General features: G+C 42.0%; 1 protein-coding gene across 5 annotated transcripts in view; it reads right to left on the bottom strand.

Annotated features, from left to right (window-relative positions):
- The window catches only part of Abcd1 (ATP binding cassette subfamily D), a 100,888-nt gene extending 83,917 nt beyond the window's left edge, over window positions 1–16,971 (bottom strand). Inside the window, exons 1-2 of one of the 5 annotated variants that reach the window (XM_070282352.1) lie at window positions 16,733–16,942; window positions 15,555–15,581 (exon numbers count right to left, since the gene is read on the bottom strand). Coding sequence is in view for 1 of the 5 variants with exons in the window: in XM_070282354.1 (XP_070138455.1) it covers window positions 16,733–16,734 (2 nt within the window). In the remaining 4 variants the exon portion in view is untranslated. Of the gene's footprint in view, window positions 1–15,554; window positions 15,582–16,728 lie in introns of all 5 variants that reach the window. The other 4 variants (XM_043213419.2, XM_070282353.1, XM_070282351.1 and 1 more) reach the window with 4 other exon arrangements.
- Window positions 16,972–22,073: the final 5,102 nt, after the last annotated feature.

Below are 22,073 nucleotides of genomic sequence, written 5' to 3'. Positions count from 1 at the left end.
AACTAGGCGCTTACTAAGATAGAAAAAAATACAACGTATACAACGAATACAACGTATTATCCGCCTGAATAAACTTATAGCCTTACGCATACTACATACTACATCAGTCAGCAAATCTTTCTTTATGTCCGTTTTTCTCCGAGAATAGCTTATTATCTGATCTTCTAAGGGTCAAACTCGTTAATTCGCCAGGCCCCGGTGGAGTACCAGGCTGTGTGCTAAAATACTGTGCCAGGGCTCTGTGCAAACCTCTTCATAGACTTTTCAACTTATCTTTGGAAACCTCGATTTTTCCCCTTAAGTGGAATCTTTCATAATTCCCCTACATAAAAAGGGAAAAACTTCGATGCTGCCAACTACAAAGGCATCTCTAAGTTGTCGGCAATTTCAAAGTTATTTAAAAAATTAATTACCCCTCATTTGCAACACCTTTGCTCTTCGATTATCTCTCCCTGTCAGCTTTATTAAGCGTCTTATTGGAGTTGACATCCTTTGTCATCCCTTCGAAAGGGATGTCAAACAGATATTGTTTACAATGGCTTCAGCAAAGCATTTGATTCAATCAATCACTCACTCTTGCTGAGTAAACTGAATATTTGGGAATATGTTGGGGTTTTCGACAGACCTCTTTACGTGGATCTCTAGCAACTTAGATGGTAGAACACAAAGAGTCTTACTAAAAACGTACATTCCCGTCTGGTCCGTGCTACATCTGGCGTCCCTCAAGGAAGTCATCTTGGCCCGTTGTTATTTACTATTTTATAAATAACTTGCCCCTGCTTTAACGAACTCTCTAGTTCTTATAATGATGTTACACATGATGTAAAGCTTTGTCTTCAGTACAAAACCATCTCCGCCCAATGCAGTCTTCAGTCTGATCTTGAAAACTTTTAAAAATGGTAAACATCATTTTTTAATGATCTAATGCTTGATGCTAATGATTTAATACTTAATGGATCAAAATGCAAGCTTATGTCCTTTCATCGTTCTTGCCCTTTGCAGGCTACGTATTCTCTTTATGGGATCGCCTTAGGAAATTTAACTAAGGTTAATGATTTCGGCGTCCTATTAGACGCATATTTTCTCAAAGGTTAATAAGGCTAACGGAGTCCTTGGTTTCATTAAAAGATGGTAAAAAAAATTTAACGACCCCTACATAACTGAAACCTTATTCATTGCTTTGGTCCGTCCGATACTGGAGTACGGTTCATGTGTCTGGTCTATGGAGTACATCAGGACCGCATAGAATCCGTTCAAAAGAATTTCTGAACTTTTTTTCTTAGAGGTCTAAACTGGGATGCAAATCTTCACCTTCTATCTTATAATAGAAGACACTTATTTTATAATAGAAGACAATTCGTAGGAAAATGCTCTGTGTAGTTTTTCTGCATAACCTAATTATGGGGATGTAGATAGCCAGCATTTACAAACAAGCTTAAATTTTAACATTCCTAATAGAAGGACTAGTAACTTTAGTTCTCTATTTCTTAGCCATTGTAGTTCGACATATGTACAGCACGACCCTTTTAGGGTCTTATGTTCGAACTACAATGGTCTCTACCCTATAACATCTCTTTCATGTCTTCAAATTTAAAGTATAGAATTTTAAATTTCCTTACTAATAAGTATAAACATATACCAATAAATCGTTTCTCGAGCGCCACTCGGTCGTCTCGGCCTCTAAGCTTTATGATGAATGCACAATTGATAATTGATGCACAAGCCATTTCCCAATTCTAAAAAGACCACGAAAAAAAAAATAAATAAATATTATTATTATTATCATTACGTCGAAGACTTAGGCTTACAAAACTTAAATCTACTACAAAAGCCATGGCATCTAGGGCCTTCGGCCTTGCTTGATCTCTTCGGTGAAGCTTTAAATGGCTTCTTTTTTTGCTGTTTTTAACTCACGTCGTCACGTATTTCTTTCTCCTGAAATCTATTATGTTCTCTGTTCATTTATTTTATGTTATTATAAATTTTGTTTCAATGCCTCGATTAAACAGGGTTTTTGCTTTACATCCAATCCTTAGGCAGAGATTAAGAAATAGGTCGAATAAGAAAATTCTTGCTTTGCACACACTGAAAGGAAAGGCAATTTGAAAACTCAGTGGGAGGGTAGAGCCACCGAAAAAGTTAGAAAAAGTGAACCGACAATTAATAGCCAGAGACATTTTTCTAGAAGAGAATACAATCGTAGGCTTAGGCAAAGGGAACAAGCTGCTGATCCACAAAGCCGATCCCTGAGAAGGAGGAATTCCATTTATAGGGAAATGGAGCCGGCTTTGGAAAATGTCGACTTATATCAACGATATATTAAACTATTTTTCAGGAGTATAATTAGAGCAGGAACTAACCCAACGGCAGCTAAAGTTTTACTGTGTATTTCTACAGGAAAAGCTGCATTCGGAATTGGAGGCTCCGGCCTCCACTCCATGTTTTATGTTCCTGTAGTGGCTTGGTGTGCTTTGAAAACTTTAAGTCCTGATTTACTAAATACCTTGTGGGCACGATTTATTGTAATATGCACATATCGAGTACACTGTACTTAAAAAATAAAGTAAATGCAAAAAAATGTTACACAGTTACATAGTGTTACATGTCTTTGTGCCTACATTAAGTCAAACGAACCGAAGAAGTTGAAATATAAATCACCCCTTTGGCAATAAATGCCAATGTCAGCGGTTCCCATGCATTGACCGCTGTACAAGTTAGCACGGGCAGAAAGAATTTAGGAAAATTGCCAAATTGCACACCGGATCCGGTGGCCGCACGCGTAACGAAACAGGTGCTGACCACGCATTTCAAGTGCAACTATACGTGGACCGGCTCGAGCACTTGCGCAACAAGTGATCGTTGCTGGCCGAATGCGGAATGCTAACACTGCATCTGGGCAACTGCGCCGCAGCCCAACAAAGTAAAAAATATAATAAAAATTTATAATATAATATAAAATATAATACAAAATTAAAATAAATAAATAAAAAGTGCAAAAAACGGCGACAGAAAACAAGAAAGGAAAGCTAACTTCGAGCGGAGCCGATGTTGATATACCCTTGTAGTTAAAACCAGATGAATATCGCAAACATCGGATATAGTTAGCAGATCCCTAAGAGAATATCATAATAAAACCAATTAATTAAAATAAAAAATATAAAAAAAAAAAAAAACCCAAGCTTCTATCTTCAAAAATACCAAAGTTGGTATTTCTACTAAAAACCATTTCCGATCGTTCAGTTATATGGCAGCTATAAGATATAGTCGACCGATCGTAACCCCGTGAAATTTGATATGTCGGGTTAACTGACCAAAAATAGAATGTGTACTAAGTTTCAACTTTCTATCTTCAAAAAACACGAAAGTTGGGTCATTTCCGATCGTTCAGTTATATGGCAGCTTTACAATATAGTTGGCCGATCCCTATGAAATTTGTCAAGTCGTATTATTTTGCCAAAAAGAGTTCTCCTTTAAAAATTTTTTTTTTTTTGGTCAATCAGTTATATTGCAGCTATAGGATATAGTCGGCCGAAAAAAAATTTTTTTAAACAACAAAAATATTACAAACTAGATAGGAGAGCTAACTTCGGGCGGAACCAAAGTTGATATACCTGTTACGATAGATAGCAAAACTGCTCCCGCGGCATCCGGCAACGCCGAAGTTGCAGAATCGGTAGTTTAAGCGGGTGTTGAATCTCTGTTACCTCAGCGGGTAACCATGTGCCTAAGCTTTCTTTTCTATTTGACACTCGAGGGAACCGGACGAAAAGTGAGAACATATTAAGATTTAAGATTTGATTATGAATTGTACAACTATTACTTTACTAGGTATTTAAAGTGCTATCACTGCTTGGAGTGAAAGAGTGGTTACCGACTGTACCACTGTTAGCCCTTGCTGCCCTGTTTTAAATGAACAAAACAATGAACAATTATCAGCATCTACACGGGCGTCTTTACTCGGGCGGCGCTAAAAAACTTCGAATTCCCGCAACATTTCTTTAAATTCTTTTCTGGCGTATTCTTGGAGAATACTTGAGTCAGAGAGCGAAATCAACATGGAGATGCCTACTGGATCCGGTGGAGAGGCAAGATTGGTGGCGACATGCTTCCTCTGGGAAGTGGAGGACAAGCACGTGACAGTTGGCTGTATCGGCGCCGGCTGCGTGAGCATGTGCCATCCTAAGTGTGCTGCTCTAGAGGATGGCGGCGTAGGATGGATCTGTGCAGAGTGTGACGTAGACGTCCATGCACAGAACTCGACGTTGATCAGGACAGAAAAGCTGACCAGCTTGACGGCTGGGGACAACTACCAGAGTTACTCAGGTGGCGACCAGATGACGATCGGAACTAATGACGTCAACGATGCCTCGAAGGAAGCGCAGGACCTGCAGACGGAGCTAAGGTTGTTGGAGGAAGAAGATCAGTTGCTGCTGTTGCGACAACAACTTCTACATAGGCGAAAGGCGCTCATGGGCAAGCTCCCAAGGGAGAGGCTATCGGAGAATGGACACGCAGAGAAGATGCCTGGAGCATCTAGTACACGGTACCAGAATGCTGGTACGGATACAATTGGTGAAGTTGCCGTTGTGGAAGGAAACGGCAGTACGCAGAGAGCCCACGCTGGGCCCCCATGGTTCTTTTCTGACAGTGGGGAGAACCACTCAGCTGCTAGGGTCACTAAACCTGTGGGCAGACCATCGTACGATCAATTGACAGCGAGGAAGACTAGCGTGACTGAGTTGGTGAAGTTTTCCGGAAGGGCGGAGGACTGGCCCTTATTCATCGCAACGTATGAACAGACGACGGAGCTATGCGGATTCACGGATGTCGAGAACCTAATTCGGCTTCGGCATGCGTTGGAAGGACCAGCCAAGATCGCAATACAAAGTCTAATGCTGCATGCGGACTGTGTTCCGCAGATAATCGCCACGCTAAGAATGCGATTTGGGCGACCCGAAATTATCATTGACTTGTTAGTGACAAGGATTAAACAATTTTCTCAAGTGAGGGAGAATAAGCTTAATATGCTGGTTGACTTCTCGGTGGAGGTGCAAAATGTTTGCGCTACGATGCAAGTTGGACCAGTACTTAAACAACCCAGCGCTCACGCAGGACCTAGTGAGCAAGTTGCCATCGATGGTGCAGACGTTTTGGGGAATGCGCAAAGCCTCTCTAACAGTGTGTACGTTGGCAGAGTTTAGTACGTGGCTATCGCAGATGGCAGAAGGAGCAAGCTCGTCGACAAGAACGGAGAAAAGGGGCACGGTACATACACACACTGTGCGCCAAGGCTGTCGGCTGTGCACCCGCAATTGCAGAACCCTGCAGGAGGAAATGACGACCCGCGATCGCTGGAATGCTACTCGACGGTGTGGCTTGTGCTGGAGATATTTCCAGAGCCATAAGGTGGAAAGATGCGGCGTCCCCAATCCATCGCGGCGGCACGGCTCCCGTCCAAGCCAGGTGCCATGCACACCGACAAGAAGGTGTGGAAATGCTATTCAGGGTATTGCCAGTGACTTTGTATGGAAATGGTAGGCAAGTCAACACGTATGCCTTCATCGACGACGGGTCATCTCTAACCTTGATCGACGCCCCATTGCTAGAAGACCTTGTAATGAAGGGACAACCGCAGCCACTACGTATGCAGTGGACTGCCGGCATGCACCGGTATGAGGACACCTCGGTCAGACTCGACTTAAGGATCTCCGGCATTGGCCAGCTATATGATCTTCGCGACGTTCACTCGGTCCAGTCCCTTGACCTCCCGTCACAGTCGTTAGATATAACCCACCTGAAAGCACAGCACACACACCTTCGACATCTACCACTGTCCGGATACGACTTAGCACAGCCCAGGCTCCTGATAAGTCTCAATAATTGCAAACTAGGGCGCGTGCTTCGCACCAAGGAAGGCACAACAGAAGAACCGATCGCTGAGAAGACCCGCCTGGGGTGGACGATTAAAAGAAGAAGCTCCAACAGTGTGGGTGATGACATAACCCCAAACTACCACGTGTTTCACATATGTGCATGTGAAGCTGACGAGAAAAATTAGATCTTGCGCCTGCTTGAGCAGTGGATGTGGTCGGACGGCGGCCCTAGACCGGAGATGAATAGCAAGAGCGTATCCAATGATGACCAGTTGGCTACACAGCAGCTGGAGAAGACATGAAGAAGAACACGAGGCGTATTAATGGCCGATTTGAAACAGGTCTGCTTTGGAGGTATAAAGATGACAAGCTGCCGGATAGTTTACCGACAGCCCTAAAGCGGGCACGATGCCTGTACCAGAAATTGACTCGCAAGCCGGAGCTTGCGAAGGAAATTCGCCGACAGCTAGATGAGTACGTGAAGAAAGGATATGCACGGCCCATTACGTCGGAAGAAGATGAGGAAAAGCCATATTGGTATCTACCTATCTTTCCCGTGCTAAACGTAAACAAGCCAGGAAAGCTTCGCATAGTTTGGGATGCGGCTGCGAAAACCGAAGGGATCTCGCTGAACACAATGCTGCTGAAGGGACCTGACCAACTAGCGCAGTTGGTACCAATACTTCACAGGTTTTGAGAGAAACGTATTGCTATCGGCGGCGACATCGCCGAGATGTTTCAGCTGTGGCCAGTACGTGAAGAACAGAAATGCAGAGTCGTTCAAGAAGAAATACCCACGCGCTGTTAAGTGCATACTGGAGAATCGCTATGTAGACGACATGCTGGATAGCGTCGACACGGAGGAAGAAGCTATAAGCCTCGCGCGTCAGGTCCACTACATTCATCTTCAGGGCGGATTCCTCATTCGAAACTGGGTATCCACGGCGAAGGAGCACCCACGCTAGTGAGACTAGACGAAACAACGGATGGACAGACCGAGAAGGTGCTGGGAATGTGGTGGGACACGAAAGAAGACCTCATCCCCTACCGTGTATCCCCACGATATCGCCATAGAGAACTTCTCCAAGGAAGGCAACGATGTCTATATATGATCCTTTAGGGCTCAAACACTTCTACGTGATGTATGCAAAAATAATATTTCAGGAAATATGGCGAAGTGGATGTACCTGGGATGACCCCATACCTGAGGCAGAATGGATTAAATGGAAGCGATGGCTTCGGTATATCCCGGACGTTGAGAAAATGACCATCCCAAGATGCCACATACAGGAGTCGCTGATGGATTCAGAAGTGGAGATGGATTCCATACCAAGCCTTGAACTTATGGGAGCAGTGCTTGGAGTGAGGCTAGCTCAAACTCTGGAGCTTTCACTTGGCGCGAAAGTGAGCACACGGACTTTCTGGACAGACTCGAGGACCGTGTTAAGTTGGCTGCGATCGGACAGAGGAAGTACAAACAATTTGTAGCGTTCCGTGTGATCGAGATTCTAGACGGTACTAGCCTCAAGGACTGGCGCTGGTTACCTTCCTCCAAGAACGTGGCGGACGACGCCACTAAGTGGAACAAAGGACCTGATTTCAACCGAGAAAGTCGTTGATGAACGGGCCGAGATTTCTCTGGCAAGAGAGGCAATCTTGGCCGCTGACAGAGGCGGAAGAAGGAGACAAGTCAGGAATGGAATTGAAAGCGCAATTCTTCGGCGTATGTGACGGATTCACAGACGTAGGACGCGCGACCCTCATAGACTCCGAGCGGGTCTCAATCTGGACCCGTCTGCTATGGAGTACCGCGAGAACGGTATGGTGTATGAGGCGATGGAAGGCAAAGGCTCTTCAACGATCGGACAAGAAGATACCAGGGTCGTACGCTCAGGCGGAGTACTACCAGACGGAGATACGGTTAATTTTACAAGGAAAACCATTGAAGAAAAATAACCTACTATACAAGCTGGGACCGTATATGGATTCCGATGGAGTATTAAAGCTGGATGAACGTGCCAAGATGATCAAGGGAAGCGACCGCATCGTACTCCCCTGCGGCAGCCACATTACGCAGCTTATCATAAAGGAATTTCACCGAAGATTTCTGCACGCTAACCACGAGACGGTGGTCAACGAACTACGACAAAAATTTTGGATACCAAAGCAGAGATCCACCCTTGCACGGATACGACGTTCCTGCCAACTATGCAAGAACCGACAGGCGGCCCCCAAACCGCCGCGCATGGCGGAACTTCCCTATCCAAGAGTAGCAGCCTTTCATAGACCTTTCAGCTACACGGGTGTAGACTACTTTGGGCCTCTGATGGTGCGGGTCAGACGCAGTTCAGAGAAACGATACGGCGTGCTCTTCACCTGCCTCTCTACAAGGGCAATACATCTAGAGGTAGCGTATTCATTAACAACTGACTCTTGTATTCTAGCGGTGCGCAGTTTTATGGCCCGACGAGGGTGCCCAGTGGAACTCTGGCGCGACAACGGCACCAATTTTCAAGGAGCCTGCACGGAGTTGCGTAGGGCAATCGAAGATGTGGACAAGGATCTACTCTCTCGCGAGTTCACTGGACCCCAGATGAAATGGAAGTTCATTCCACCCGCATCTCCCCACATGGGTGGGGCATGGGAGCGCTTAGTGCGTTCCGTGAAGACGGCGTTGGAATCAATCCTCCTTGACAAACGACCATCAGATGAGTTGCTGAGAGCCGCTCTAATGGAGGCGGAGGCGATCGTCAACTCCCGACCTCTAACATACATACACCGACTCATTTCCTGCTTGGAAGCTCAACTGGAAAAGGACCGACGATGGAGCCCCTACCCGAAGGAGTGCAGCTCGAGAAGAGCTGGATGGAATCACAACAACTGGCGGACTCGTTCTGGCGGCGATGGCTTCAAGAATACGTGCCAGTGATCACTAGGCGGACCAAGTGGTGCGAAAAGGCTAAGCCTCTTGTAGAAGGGTATATAGTGTATGTGTGCGATCCCGGACAGCCGCGTAGCCAGTGGCCGAAAGGAAGAATCTTGAAGGTGAACCTTAGCTCGGACGGTCAAGTGAGGAGCGCCGCGGTGAGGACCCAATCTGGCGTTTATACAAGACCCGCGACGAAGCTGGCAGTTCTATCTATCGAGAGTAGTTTGGTAGATCCCTGGCGGAATATACAAGTGGGGAGTGTTACGATAGATAGCAAAACGGATCCCGTGGCATCCGGCAACGACGAAGTTGCAGAATCGATAGTTAAGATTTGATTATGAATTGTACAACTATTACTTTACTAGGAATTTAAAGTGCTATCACTGCTTGGAGTGAAAGAGTGGTTACCGACTGTACCACTGTTAGCCCTTGCTGTCCTGTTATAAATGAAGAAAACAATAAACAATTCTCAGCATCTACACGTTAAAACCGGATATACATATATCTCAAAAATCGGATATAGTTGGCCGATCCCTATGAGAATATCATAATATTACGATATGATCCAATTCATAACGACACAAAATCTAAAAAAAAGTCCCAAACTTCCCAAAGTCCCAACATATTTCGTGTACATGGGCCTTCAAAAGTCTGACGAAAGGTGAATGAAAAGATGCATAACAAAAAAGGAAAGCTAACTTTGGGCGGAGCCGAAATTGATATACCCTTGCAGTTAAAACCGGATATATATCGCCAAAATCGGATATAGTTGACCGATCACTATGAGAATATCATAAAATTACCAATTTATTACAATACAAAAATTAAAAAGTCCCAAACTTTTATTTTCAAAAAACCAAATTTGGTATATTTACTAAAAACTAAATACCATTTCCGAATACCAGTTCAGTTATATGCCAGCTATAAGATATAGTCGGCCGATCGTTATGAAATTTGGTAGGTCGGATTAACTGACCAAAGACTGTACCAAGTTACAACTTTCAATCTTCAAAAACACGAAAGTTGGGACATTTCCGATCAATCGTTATATGGCAGCTATAGGATATTATCGGCCCATCCCGATCGTTCCGACTTATATACTACGTGCAAAGAAGAAGGAAAGAAGGGTGTGTGGAAAGTTTCAAGACGATAGCCTAAAAACTGAGAGACAATTTCGCGACAGACAGACGGACATGCTTATATCAACTCAGGAGATGATCCTGATCAAGAATATATATACTTTATAGGGTCGGAGATGTCTCTTTCACTGTGTTGCACACTTTTGGACAAAATTGTAATACCCTCTGCATGTGTACAAAAAGAATCTTATTCAAAAAGTTTCCGCATGGAGGCGGAAATACGATGGTTTGGGGGTGTATGGCATCATCAGGTCAGATGGTGTTAATCACTGATGAGATGAACAAACACATGTATTTAGACACTTTAAAAAATAATTTATATCCAAGTGCCGCAAAACTTGGGTTAGATCCGCAGTTTTTGTTTCCGCAAGATAATGACCCGAAACACGCTTCATATCTCGTACAAAAGTGGCTTATTTACCAATGCAAGCAGTTGAAAACCCCACCGCAGTCACCGGGTTTGAATACAATAGAACACATCTGGGATTTATTGAAGCGCAGGATCATCCAATAACATAATATACCACTATAGAAACGAACTGAGTGGATAAAAATACCAGCTGATGACACCAAACGTTTGGTCAAAAGTATTCGTCGACGTTTAGAGCAAACTCCAATACCAGGCAAAAAATCACCAATACATTTACACCATTTTTTTCATTTCGATGCACTGAAAAATAAAATTATAGTAACATTCACAAGGAGTTTTAAACAAATATCATTATAATAAAAAATTCATTTTATTATATCAATTATAAATAGGCCCTATATTTTTCACAACAGTTTATTATTATACTATGCCAATAAATGCCTAACTTTTTACTTTAAAAATTTTCTGCAAAGAAGAAATTTATCCGACCATTTTGGCTGAAAGAAAAGCAAGAATGAATTTCTTGCAGTGATAAGTTTTCGGCAATCCAACAATAAAATGCGTTCGGATTATCACGATTGAGGAGAATAGGGAAAACACGAAAAATTGTTTTTGTATTTGGGCTTTGCCTATGCTGGGAGGAACGCACGTATATGAAATTTCGTTTCCCATATGAAAGAGCAATTCCAGCAACAAAGGAGCACCGAGAGCAATGGGACTGGGCACCCCTGGTTTAGAGCAATGGGGGGCAAAACGCACAGATTTTTAAAATTTGAGTGTATGCGTAGCAGAGAAAAACAATCACAGCAGACCATTCACTGAGCGAAAAAATGTAGTTTTTTATTTAATTTTTCGTTAATTCAAAAGTCGGAATGGGCACTAAAATAGTGTATTTTATTTTAAAGAAAGCGTTGCTAGCAACGCTTCTCAGAAACCCAATTTCTGAGAAAATTTTTGTCAGTGGAAACATTTTGATTTTTAGGTTTGGGCTGTCAAATGAGTCAAAATGATAGCAAATGAGAAAGCTTAAGATTAATAACTTACACATGGAAATTTTTTACACGGACGGTTCAGTCTCGGAAAATTTTACAGGTTATGCATTTGTTCATTCAAAGTCAAATACTGTTGATAGTTTATTTACTAACAAAAAGCTGTCGTCTATGACCGCCTTGGAAAAAGCCATTGATTTTGCAATTTCCAACTGCTTGCTGATCCAACGAAATTGCTGATAGAGCAGCAAAAAACGCTTCTATACATGGATCCTTCAAATATGTTAGATGGACTTTGAGTGATGCGATCAACTATATATTTCATTATATTCAAGATGATTGGGAAAGAGACTATAACGTTTTCTCTATGAAACGTAATAAAGGCTATTCAAACTTTAGGCCTTTCATCACCAAGAAACCCTGGTTCTATAAAACGGATATTTTCGACCGTTTAGACACAAAAAGATTAAATAGAATCCTTAGCGGACATGCGTTCGATAAGTTCACTTTATCCAAAATGAATATTTTTGACAATGCTTTTTGCGACACATGCAATGCAGTGGAAAATATTTCACATCTTATTTTAAATTGTACAAAATACTCAAGCATTCGCCGCCATTTTCCAACACTTTTAAAATATAATGATATTTATCGCTTCTTTGCAAATGAACCAATCGACAACTACAAATCGATAACGTCCTTCTTAAAGCAAGCTCAAATTAATTTATAAAAATTATTGTTTTTAATGCAAGCGCAATTTTTTTAGATCTACTGAAATAAGATTTCATACATTGGCTGTGGCGTTAACCCGTTTAAACGGGGAGGCCAAATAAATCTTCCACTACAGGAAGTAACTTAATATACAAAAAAAAAAACAAGAAAGCAAAGCTAATTTCGGGCGGAGCCGAAGTTGATATACCCTTGCAGCTAAAACCGGATATATATCGCAAACATCGGATATAGTTGGCCGATCCCTATGATTACATCATAACAAAACCAATTAATTACAATAAAAAATCTAAAAAAGGTCCCAAGCTTCTATCTTCAAAAATACGAAAGTTGATATTTCTACCAAATACCATTTCCGATCGTTCAGTTATATGTCAGCTATAAGATATAGTCAACCGATCGTTATGAAATTTCGTAGGTCGGATTAACTGACCAAAAATAAAATCTGTACCAAGTTCCAGCTTTCTATCTTCAAAAATACGAAAATTGGGTCATTTCCGATCGTTCAGTTATATGGCAGCTATAAGATATAGTCGGCTGATCCTTATGAAATTTGGCATGTCGTAATGTGTTGCCAAAAATAGCTCTCATGTCAAATTTGAACTCTCTAACTCTAAAAATCTCGTCCGTTTCGACTTATATACTGCGTGCAAAGGAAAGAAGGGTGTGTGCAAAGTTTCAAGTCGATAGCTTTAAAACTGAGAGACTAGTTTGCGTAGAAACAGACAGACGGACAGACGGACATGCTCATATCAACTCAGGAGGTGATCCTCATCAAGAATATATATATACTTTATAGGGTCGGAGATGTCTCCTTCACTGCGTTGCACACTTTTGGACAAAATTAAATTACCCTCTGCAAGGGTATAAAACGAAAGCTTAAGAGAAAAAAATTTGAGAGTGCTCACACTGTCAGTGTGCCGGCAGCGCTGATGCAGAATTTACTACCCTATGCACGCGTTCTATGAAAAATGATAGTTTGCTCCCCAGTTGTTTAGAGGCAGTCAGGCCAAAGGTGTTCCAACAAAATACTAAAAGAAGATTTACATCCGATTTCGTTAAAACAATTTTTTTATACCCTTGCAGAGGGTATTATAATTTTGTCTCTTAGTTTTGAAGCTATCGTCTTGAAACTTTGCACACACCCTTCTTTTCTTTGCACGCAGTATATAAGTCGGAACGACTATATCCTATAGCTGCCATATAACTGATAGATCGGAAATGGTATAACTTTGGTGTTTTTAGAGTAAGAGTTTAAATTTTACACGAAAGCTATTTTTGCTAGGTACAGATTCTATTTTTGGTCAGTTGATCCAACCTACCAAATTTCATAAGGATCGGCTAACTATATCCGATGTTTGCGATATATATCCGGTTTTATCTGCAAGGGTATATAAACTTCGGCTCCGCCCGAAGTTAGCTTTTCTTTCTTGTTTATTTTCCTATTGTACGAATAATTTGTTTGCCTAAAAAAAGTTATTTTTGTTTTTGCAAATTGCTTATAAGTTTTGAAAATACTCAATCATTGTTTATTGTGTTACGTTAATATAAACCAAGTTTCAGATGCTTGAAGTTAAAAATATGGGGTTTACGAATCAATAATGTGGGCACTGCACTTATTTGTAACTTTCATTTTTAAAATGGAAAAAAAAAATTTTTTAAGAGTTTTTTTTATATAAGAAGGAATATAAATATAAATATATAAAATAATTATATAAAACAAGCTAATAGCGCATTAAATAATACCTTTGTATTTCATGTATGTAGTACATATGTAGTATATACATACATTTGTATATATGTAATACATACATATTATGTATGTATGTACAAGTTAACTGAAGTTAACCGCGCAACGGCAATATCCGATTATGTAAGAGCTTGCTCTGGCCAAACTGCTGACACAGCGTCCGGCCGCATGCCCATGCATATCCGGCAAACACTGAATATTTGCGTGGCCGCTATAAATACATTTTTGTTAGCTTTATGCTAGCTAGTTAGCTAGTTTGTACTTGCGCTTCATTCATTTGTCCATACTCTGGCACAGCGCACAATGGGCCCAAACGCCTTTTTTTTGGCAGAAACTCCAGTTTTAGAGATACTGGCCTTAAATTTTGCACAAACGCTTAAACTATTTTTGTCGAATTTCGAATTTTTTTGTTTTTTAAATTTGACCACGCCCACTTCGGGCGGGAATGCCGTTTTTTTGCATAAACTCCAATCTTAGATATACTGGGCTCAAATTTTGCATATATGCTTGAACTATTTTTGTCGAATTTCGAATTTTGTTGTTTTGGAAATTTGACCACGCCTATGGCTGCCGCCTACATTAAGAGTTGGCTATACTGGAATTTTTACTTAATTTTTACATAAACTTAAGTTTTTCATAAAAAGAACTAAAATTTTTATTAAATATGGTTCTATTATTTATAATATTTAATTTAAACCTCTAACAGCGTCGTCTTTCCGGTGGCTCTCCCCCGAAACTTCGAAGAGCGCTGCATGAGAGAACTAATAAACACTTGCAACATCTATTGTTTTTTCGAAAACGAGCAAAAACCAGCAAAGAAGACCAATTAAATTTGAATTCCTATATATTTATAAGTAACTTCAGCTGGTTAGTTGCTTGCGCCGATATGCGCTGAAAAAGTAACACTCCACAAAACACAACTACTTTTGTTACACATTCCTGCTAAATAGACACTTACAAAACATTTGACAACACAGATACAAATAGAATGATAACACGAAATAGTTTAATTATTGATTTTTCATACCTTGATCTTTGTTTTCCATATTTAATCTAGTATTTTTACTCAATTTAAGCCAATTGAAACACAATTAAAAGTTGCCTTAAAGTTGCCGCCAATTTGCAAGTTTCAGGGTTGCAATAAATCAGCTGGTTAAATGACCGCGCTAAATTAACAGGGTGGCAATAAAGCTCAAAAAATTATATATTTATATTTATTTGGGATGTCTATTAATTAAAATTTTGTTCATATTCAAAAAATAGTTTCATCATTTTTTCGATTTTATGCCGCACTGGGACCATAGTGCAGCGGTTAAATAATAAATTCCTTTTATTGAATTGGTCACCGCGCCTCAAGGGCCGTGATAACGGAGCAAGTGCTCCCACCATAATTCCTGTCATAGAAGGATCTCCCTCGGCATACCGCCAGGGACCCTATCATCGCTTACCACCTACCAGGGGAGAAGCAACCCCATCTGCAACTGCCAGGGACGACCGCACCCTACAAAACCGTAATCTCACTAACGCCTGCGACACCACTGCAGCGAGGGATAACCGAATATAATCTACCATCCCATAATTTAATTAATTACATATATGTATGTACATACTTCCGTCGCCAAAACGTGATTCCACGAAATGACGGAATTTAAAATTGGACTGATTTTTTCTAACTCATTTTTCTGAAATCCACGCCATACAACTTCATTTAGCCTAATACGTACATACATACATATGTACATATGTATGTATTTTTGATTGGACTCAAAGAACACCTGTATAGACTTGGCCTATGCCGGCCCCTGAAAATAAATTTGAATTTGAGTTTTTTTATTAGAGTAATGTTTGACTTTTTTTTTAGTTTGCAATGCTTAAAAATAAAAATATTTCCTTTCCTTAAATTTAAAATCAAATTTTTTTTATTTTATTATTAAAATTTGAAGTAAAGACGAAAAAAAAACAAAACAAAATTGTTCATTATATACATAAATGGTACAAATAGAAAAATACTTCTTTATGGATATTTTACTATCCCTACTACACTATCCTTACTTTACTATCCCTACTATACTATCTTTACTTTAAAATCCTTACTTTACTATCTCTTCTATACTATCTGTACTTTAAAATCCTTACTTTACTATCCCTACTATACTATCCTTACTTTACTATCCTTACTTTACTATCCCTACTATACTATCCTTACTTTACTATCTCTCCTATACTATCTTTACTTAACTATTCTTACTGTACTATCCTGAACTATACATATTATTATTATATTATTTACATATTATTTACAAGTTGGTTTTTTTTTAAAAAGAGTAGCATATCAACAACGGTTGATGATAGCCGCGTTCGACCCTCACTAATAATTTGTCCAACTTTACTAAATATAACTAAAATAGCAATATTGTGTTAATAATATAAAATTAATTTAAATGATATACATGTATTTATGTATGTACTATGTATGTAAATACAATGTGTCAATCTTCCTTTATGTACCTTTTAATATTATATGGTAAAATATCGATTGCCCCGGTAAACATCGATGTTGCCGATTTTCCAAAAACATCGATGTTTCTCCACCTCTACGTTCCGCAAAGTGTACATCAAAGTGAAATTTGTATATGTACATTTATGTATAATCAATGATTACTAATCATATACGTATGTACATACATACATGCAATTTTTAATTCGCTCACCATTACACAGTGCCGTGTTTTTTTCTCTCTTTGTGTACACGAAGTGTACATGTACATGCATATGTGTGTACATTATTCTAAAATTTGACCCTTACGTTTTTTTTGAGTTTTTAAATTACACAAAGTAAATAAAAACGTATTTACATACATACATATTTTTATAAAATACATATATTTCTTTGTTAACTAATAAAAACCATCATTAATTATTTAAAATTAAATGTATTTTTACACATACATACATGCAAATAAAATGTTTGTATATTAAACAATTATAACAAACAATTTTTGAAAGCTTAAGATCAACATATGTAGGAATATAGAACTGTCTTTAAAACTCATTCTGCGGAATGATGGTGTATTCAAAAAAATGTTTGACCTTTTTTTTAGGAATTTAACAAAACAGAAGGAGAAGATAATCACAAACGAAAGAAGACTGAACAGCACTACAGCTTTAAGCTTAATGCATGCATTAATTTTCTTAAACATACATATGTATGTGTATTGAATGTGTATGTGTGTGTATATGTATTGAATTTGTTCGAAGAAACAACAGAATTGATAAATGATGTATTCAAATAATTAAAACAAATAAACGTTATTTAAATTTTTTCTTTACATATTTTTTTAATTTAAATAACATGTACATATGTATGTTCCACATTAGAGGAGCGAGGTGATACGTGTATATAGTATATACTATATACATATATTTGTAGGTATGTATGAATGTACATAAATACATATATATGTATGGTTGCAACGAATTTAAGATATACCACTAACCATACAGCATATAGACAACCCATTTCATACAACGAAAATGGACGCAAAAATTTCTTGCGACAGGCCCCAGCAGGCCCCAGAACGGATTTCTTGCGCTCTCTTACGCTCATCGTTCGTTCATCTTGCGCTCATTCTCTCATTAAATTTTTTCTGTTTCTCAGTCTCTAAACGGAGCGCGATGAAGAAGGTTGGCCTGCGCTTCGGTTGATCTTCGTATGTATGCGTTTCACACTTTCACATACACGGGTTTTTTTTTATGATACATGAAAACATGTGATATACACATGTTTTGCAATTAGCGACAATTTCACTTGCTAACTTCGCCATTTTCAGGATGTTTCTGAGAGAACCTGCTTGGGCATTTTTTTGGGCCGATCTTTGAGCCCTATTGTGCACGACAGTGAGAGTTTCTCTCCCCTCAGCCAATCTTGGTGGCAGGGAATTGCCGAGACAATTTATCCTGTGAGTTTCTTAAGCAATGACTCCTTGCATATGAAGTCAATGTTATGCAGTCTTTTGTTTCCAAAGAGCACGAAGCTGAATTTTGACGGAAAGCGTGCTTCGTCCAAAGTTATCTGGTTTTAAAGCAATTAAGAGGATTGTCCGTAGATTGAATCATGTTGGTAAGCTCACTGTGAATTGTGGCCGCGCTTGATAATGCTTCTTCCTCTTCCATAACTTCCATAACCATAACTCCATTGCTGTCTCGACAGGGCATCCGCAACGAGATTTTCTTTGCCAGGCTTGTAAAAGACGGCGGTATGTATTTCTTTCCGGTTTCACCTGCACTGTGAGCTACGTGCTTAACCCTCTGCCTTTTGTGCGGGCGCGATCGGTCGGACACGGCTTCCTGTTTTGGTATGCCGGGTCATGAGAGTGCTTAAGCATCTTGAACAGTGATGGGTCAATTTTCATGGGCTCTTTACTGCGTGGAGCAGAGTGTACTTAAACCTAGTGCTGTTTTGAGTAGTACGGATTTTAGCCATCCGTGAGACTGCGCTTGAGTCCCAAAATTAATACCCGGAGTGCGTCATCCCGGAATTTGTCACATAAAACCTTTGCCGCCGACGCTTTGTACGACCACTAACCATACAGCATATAGACAACCCATTTCATACAACGAAAATGGACGCAAAAATTTCTTGCGACAGGCCCCAGAGAGGATTTCTTACGCTCTCTTACGCTTATCGTTCGTTCATCTTACGCTCATACTCTCATTAAATGATTTCTGTTTCTCAGTCTCTCAACGGAGCGCGCTGAAGAAGGTTGGCCTGCGCTTCGGTTGATCTTTGTATGTATGCGTTTCACACTTTCACATACACGGGTTTTTTTTTTTTTTTTTTAATCCTTTATTAACAAAGGAAGAAAGACTTAAAACTAAGCTCTAACAAAAAAAAAAGAAAAAGTGTCTACTAAATCCCTGTCCCCTGCGGTAATGCCGCTAGGCTTTGCTTCGCAGGGCCAGGATTGGCGTGCTTATGCGCCCCACTACTGATTGACTAGGCTAGCCCAGCCTCCGCTCGGAGTCGCTCTAGCCGTCTCAGCTCCTTCATCGTGTAGGCGGCGAAGCTGCTCATTCCTGTCCAGAACTGGGCGTTCTCCAGCAATTTCCGTCCGATGAGGTCCGCCGTCACTACTTCCCCTAGGAGTCTCCGCCTGGGAATTGAAAAGCGTGGGCAGTCCTGGACCACATGCTCCACCGTCTCGTCTACCCCGCATTCAGGGCACCTTGGATCGTCATCGTGTCCAAATCTGTAAGGGTAGCTTCTGAAGCATCCGTGGCCGCTGATAACCTTCACTTGAGAAGTTCACTTCCCCGTGACTTCTTTGGAGCCAAGTCTTGAGGTCGGGGACTAGTTGTTGGGTCCAGCGTCCCTTGGTCGACTCGTCCCATCGTTTTTGCCATTTTTGTATACTTGTAGCTCTCGAGCTCTCTTTTAACCGACGGCGTGTCGCTGCCGAAGTTTGCCCGCTCAGCGCTACTAGGGCCTGATATAGCTCTTGTCGCTCCGCCGCGAGCAGGTCGATTGGCACCATGCCTGCTATGACGAGAGCCGCGTCGTCAGAGATCGTGCGGTAGCCCGAGCACACTCTTAAGGCGCACAGTCTATATGTGCTGGTCAGTCCTTTTGTATACGATGTTGTTGTGGCTGCCTCCGCCCACACTGGGGCTGCGTAGAGCATTGTTGCGCTGCAGACGGTTTAGCATGATCCTCCTAATGCTCTGGCGACATTCGCTGCCTTACGATTGGCTTCTACGAAGTGTTCCCTGAAGCTAAGCCTCGTGTCCAGCGTTACTCCCAGATACCTTATGGCCCTGGTTGATAGTGGCCGCTTATTGCTTGAAATCAGGACAGCCTCCGTCTTGTGGTGGGCAAGGCTTAGCCCTGCCTGTTCAAGCCAGCCGATGACCTTCGCAATTGCAGCGTTGCAGTGCTCCTCAGCTTTCTTGATTGTCTTGGCGACGACCACTACCGCGATGTCATCCGCGAATCCGACTAGGTGAGTCCGTTCCGGGAGGTCACGTCTGAGGACCCCGTCGTACATTACATTCCTTTGGCTGGGCCTAAAACTGAGCCTTGAGGGACACCGCAGGAGGCCGCATGCTCTCGGATGCCTGAGGTCGTCTCGTACCTAATAGTGCGATCGCTGAGGTGCGACCTTATGACCTCCACAATGCTAGTCGGCACGCGGAGATTACGCAGCGCCTCCACTATGACATCCCACCTGGCTGTATTGAAGGCATTTTTTATGTCCAGAGTAGCGATCAGGCAGAACTCCTTACTTCCGCCCGGCCATATAGTCCCCTCGATTGCCTTGGCTGCCACCTGACCAAGGAAATTGCGTCGACCGTGGAACGGTGTTCCCTGAACCCGTATTGTAATGGGGAGAGATCTCCCGCGCGGATTACAGCCTCCTGAAGACTCCGGCATATGCAGCGCTCTAGGGCTTTCCTGGCATGGTCTTTGAGGCAAATCGGCCTTAAGGACGACGGATCCTCCGGCGGCTTGCCTGGCTTTGGGAGCAGGACTAGGCTTTGAACTTTCCACCTTCTAGGGAAAACGCCTTCCCGTAGGCATGCGTTGAAGACCCTGGCGAACTGGTCAGGGCACGCAGTCATCGCCAGTTTAATCGCGCTGTCTGGGATCCTATCTGGACCAGGAGCTTTTCCGACCTGGATAGCCTTAGCGACTTCTACGATGACATGGGCGCCTATTTCCTGAGCCGGCAGGTTCTCTTGCTCGACTTGGCCCAGGAGACTCCACTCCACTCGGCACTCCACAGGCGTTGAAATCGCCAGCGATCACCACCTGGGATCTGTGCCTTGCGTCCTCTTGCGGGTGAACTGCTGCAGTGTTAGGCTGTGTTGTACGCTTTCGGGTTGTCTGCCCAGATAGCCACGGTCTTGGAGGAGTCCAGGATGTAGCTTTGCGTCTTTACTTTTTTATACGGCTCACTTATTAGGGCTATATCTGCCCGCTTCTCTCTTAAAATCTGCTCGAGTAGGCTATGGGCTACTTCGCAGTGGTTGAGGTTGATCTGGATGAACCTCATACTCTGCTTTGTTTCGTTGCATCAGGTTTCGCGAGAGGGGATCTCTTGCTGCCAGCTACGTTGGCCCGCTCTGCCTTGTTTGCAGCTGCACAGAGGAAGCACTCAGCCGCGTTTGTGCAGGAAGCCACCGTGTGACCTGGCTTTCCGCATCTGAAACACCAGTCGCTTCTATCAGTCTGCTCTTTGCAGTAAGCGGCGATGTGCCCGAAACTGAGGAATCTGAAGCAGCGACGCTGGGCCGTGCGCTCCCTGACCCTGCAAATGGTCCATCCTATCCTAATCCTGCCTTCGGACAGGATCTTCGATGCCAGGCTCGGCTCCACTCCCAAAAAGGCGACCTGGGTTCCAGAGTAGCCTGGGCGAAGGGACTTCACCCTGATGGCCTCCGCCAGACCGCTCGTTCGGGCTTTAAAAGCTGCCGCTATTTCTTCCTTCGTGGTAAGGTCGTCCAGGTCGCGGATCTCAACGGTGGTCTCGCCTGTGGCCGCACGAACGCTCGCTGCCTCGCCCAGCACCTGGAAAAGCGTCTGCCGCATCTGGAGAGCGTTTGCAACCTTCGCTGCCAGTTCCAGCAGAAGATCGCCTTTTGCCGTGCACCGTATCTTTTTAACGTTTTGGCTAACATTATTAAGTTTGCCATCTTGCTGTCGGGTGACCAATTTGAGGACATCGCCGTATGTGGATCCTGCGTACGGGGTGTATGTGTGCGTGCGATTTCGTTTCGAAGCCAACGCACAAAATTTTGATTTTTCTTACTTTTCAGGCTTGCTACCCTAACAAAATTCGGGTATTCGTTATTTGGTGAAATGACGAAAGAAACAAGAAAGGAAAGCTAACTTCGGGCGGAGCCGAAGTTTATATACCCTTGCAGTTAAAACCGGATATTTATCGCAAACATCGGATATAGTTGGCCGATCCTTATGGGAATAGGAATATATAATCCAATTTATTACAATACAAAATCTAAAAAAAGTCCCAAACTTCTATCTTCAAAAATACGAAAGTTGATATTTCTACCAAATACCATTTCCGATCGTTCAGTTATATGGCAGCTATGGGATATAGTCGGCCGATCCTAATGAAATTTGGTAGGTTGGATCAACTGACCAAGAATTAAATCTGTACTAAGTTCCAGCTTTCTATCTTCAAAAACACGAAAGTTGCGTCATTTCCGATCGTTCAGTTATATGGCAGCTATAGGATATAGTCGGCCGATCCTTATGAAATTTGGCATGTCGTATT

The sequence above is a fragment of the Drosophila bipectinata genome, chromosome 4 (assembly GCF_030179905.1).
Source record: "Drosophila bipectinata strain 14024-0381.07 chromosome 4, DbipHiC1v2, whole genome shotgun sequence".
Lineage (NCBI taxonomy): Eukaryota > Metazoa > Arthropoda > Insecta > Diptera > Drosophilidae > Drosophila > Drosophila bipectinata.
The sequence above is the reverse complement of the archived record's forward strand: the minus strand, read 5'-3'. Positions and strand labels throughout refer to the sequence as shown.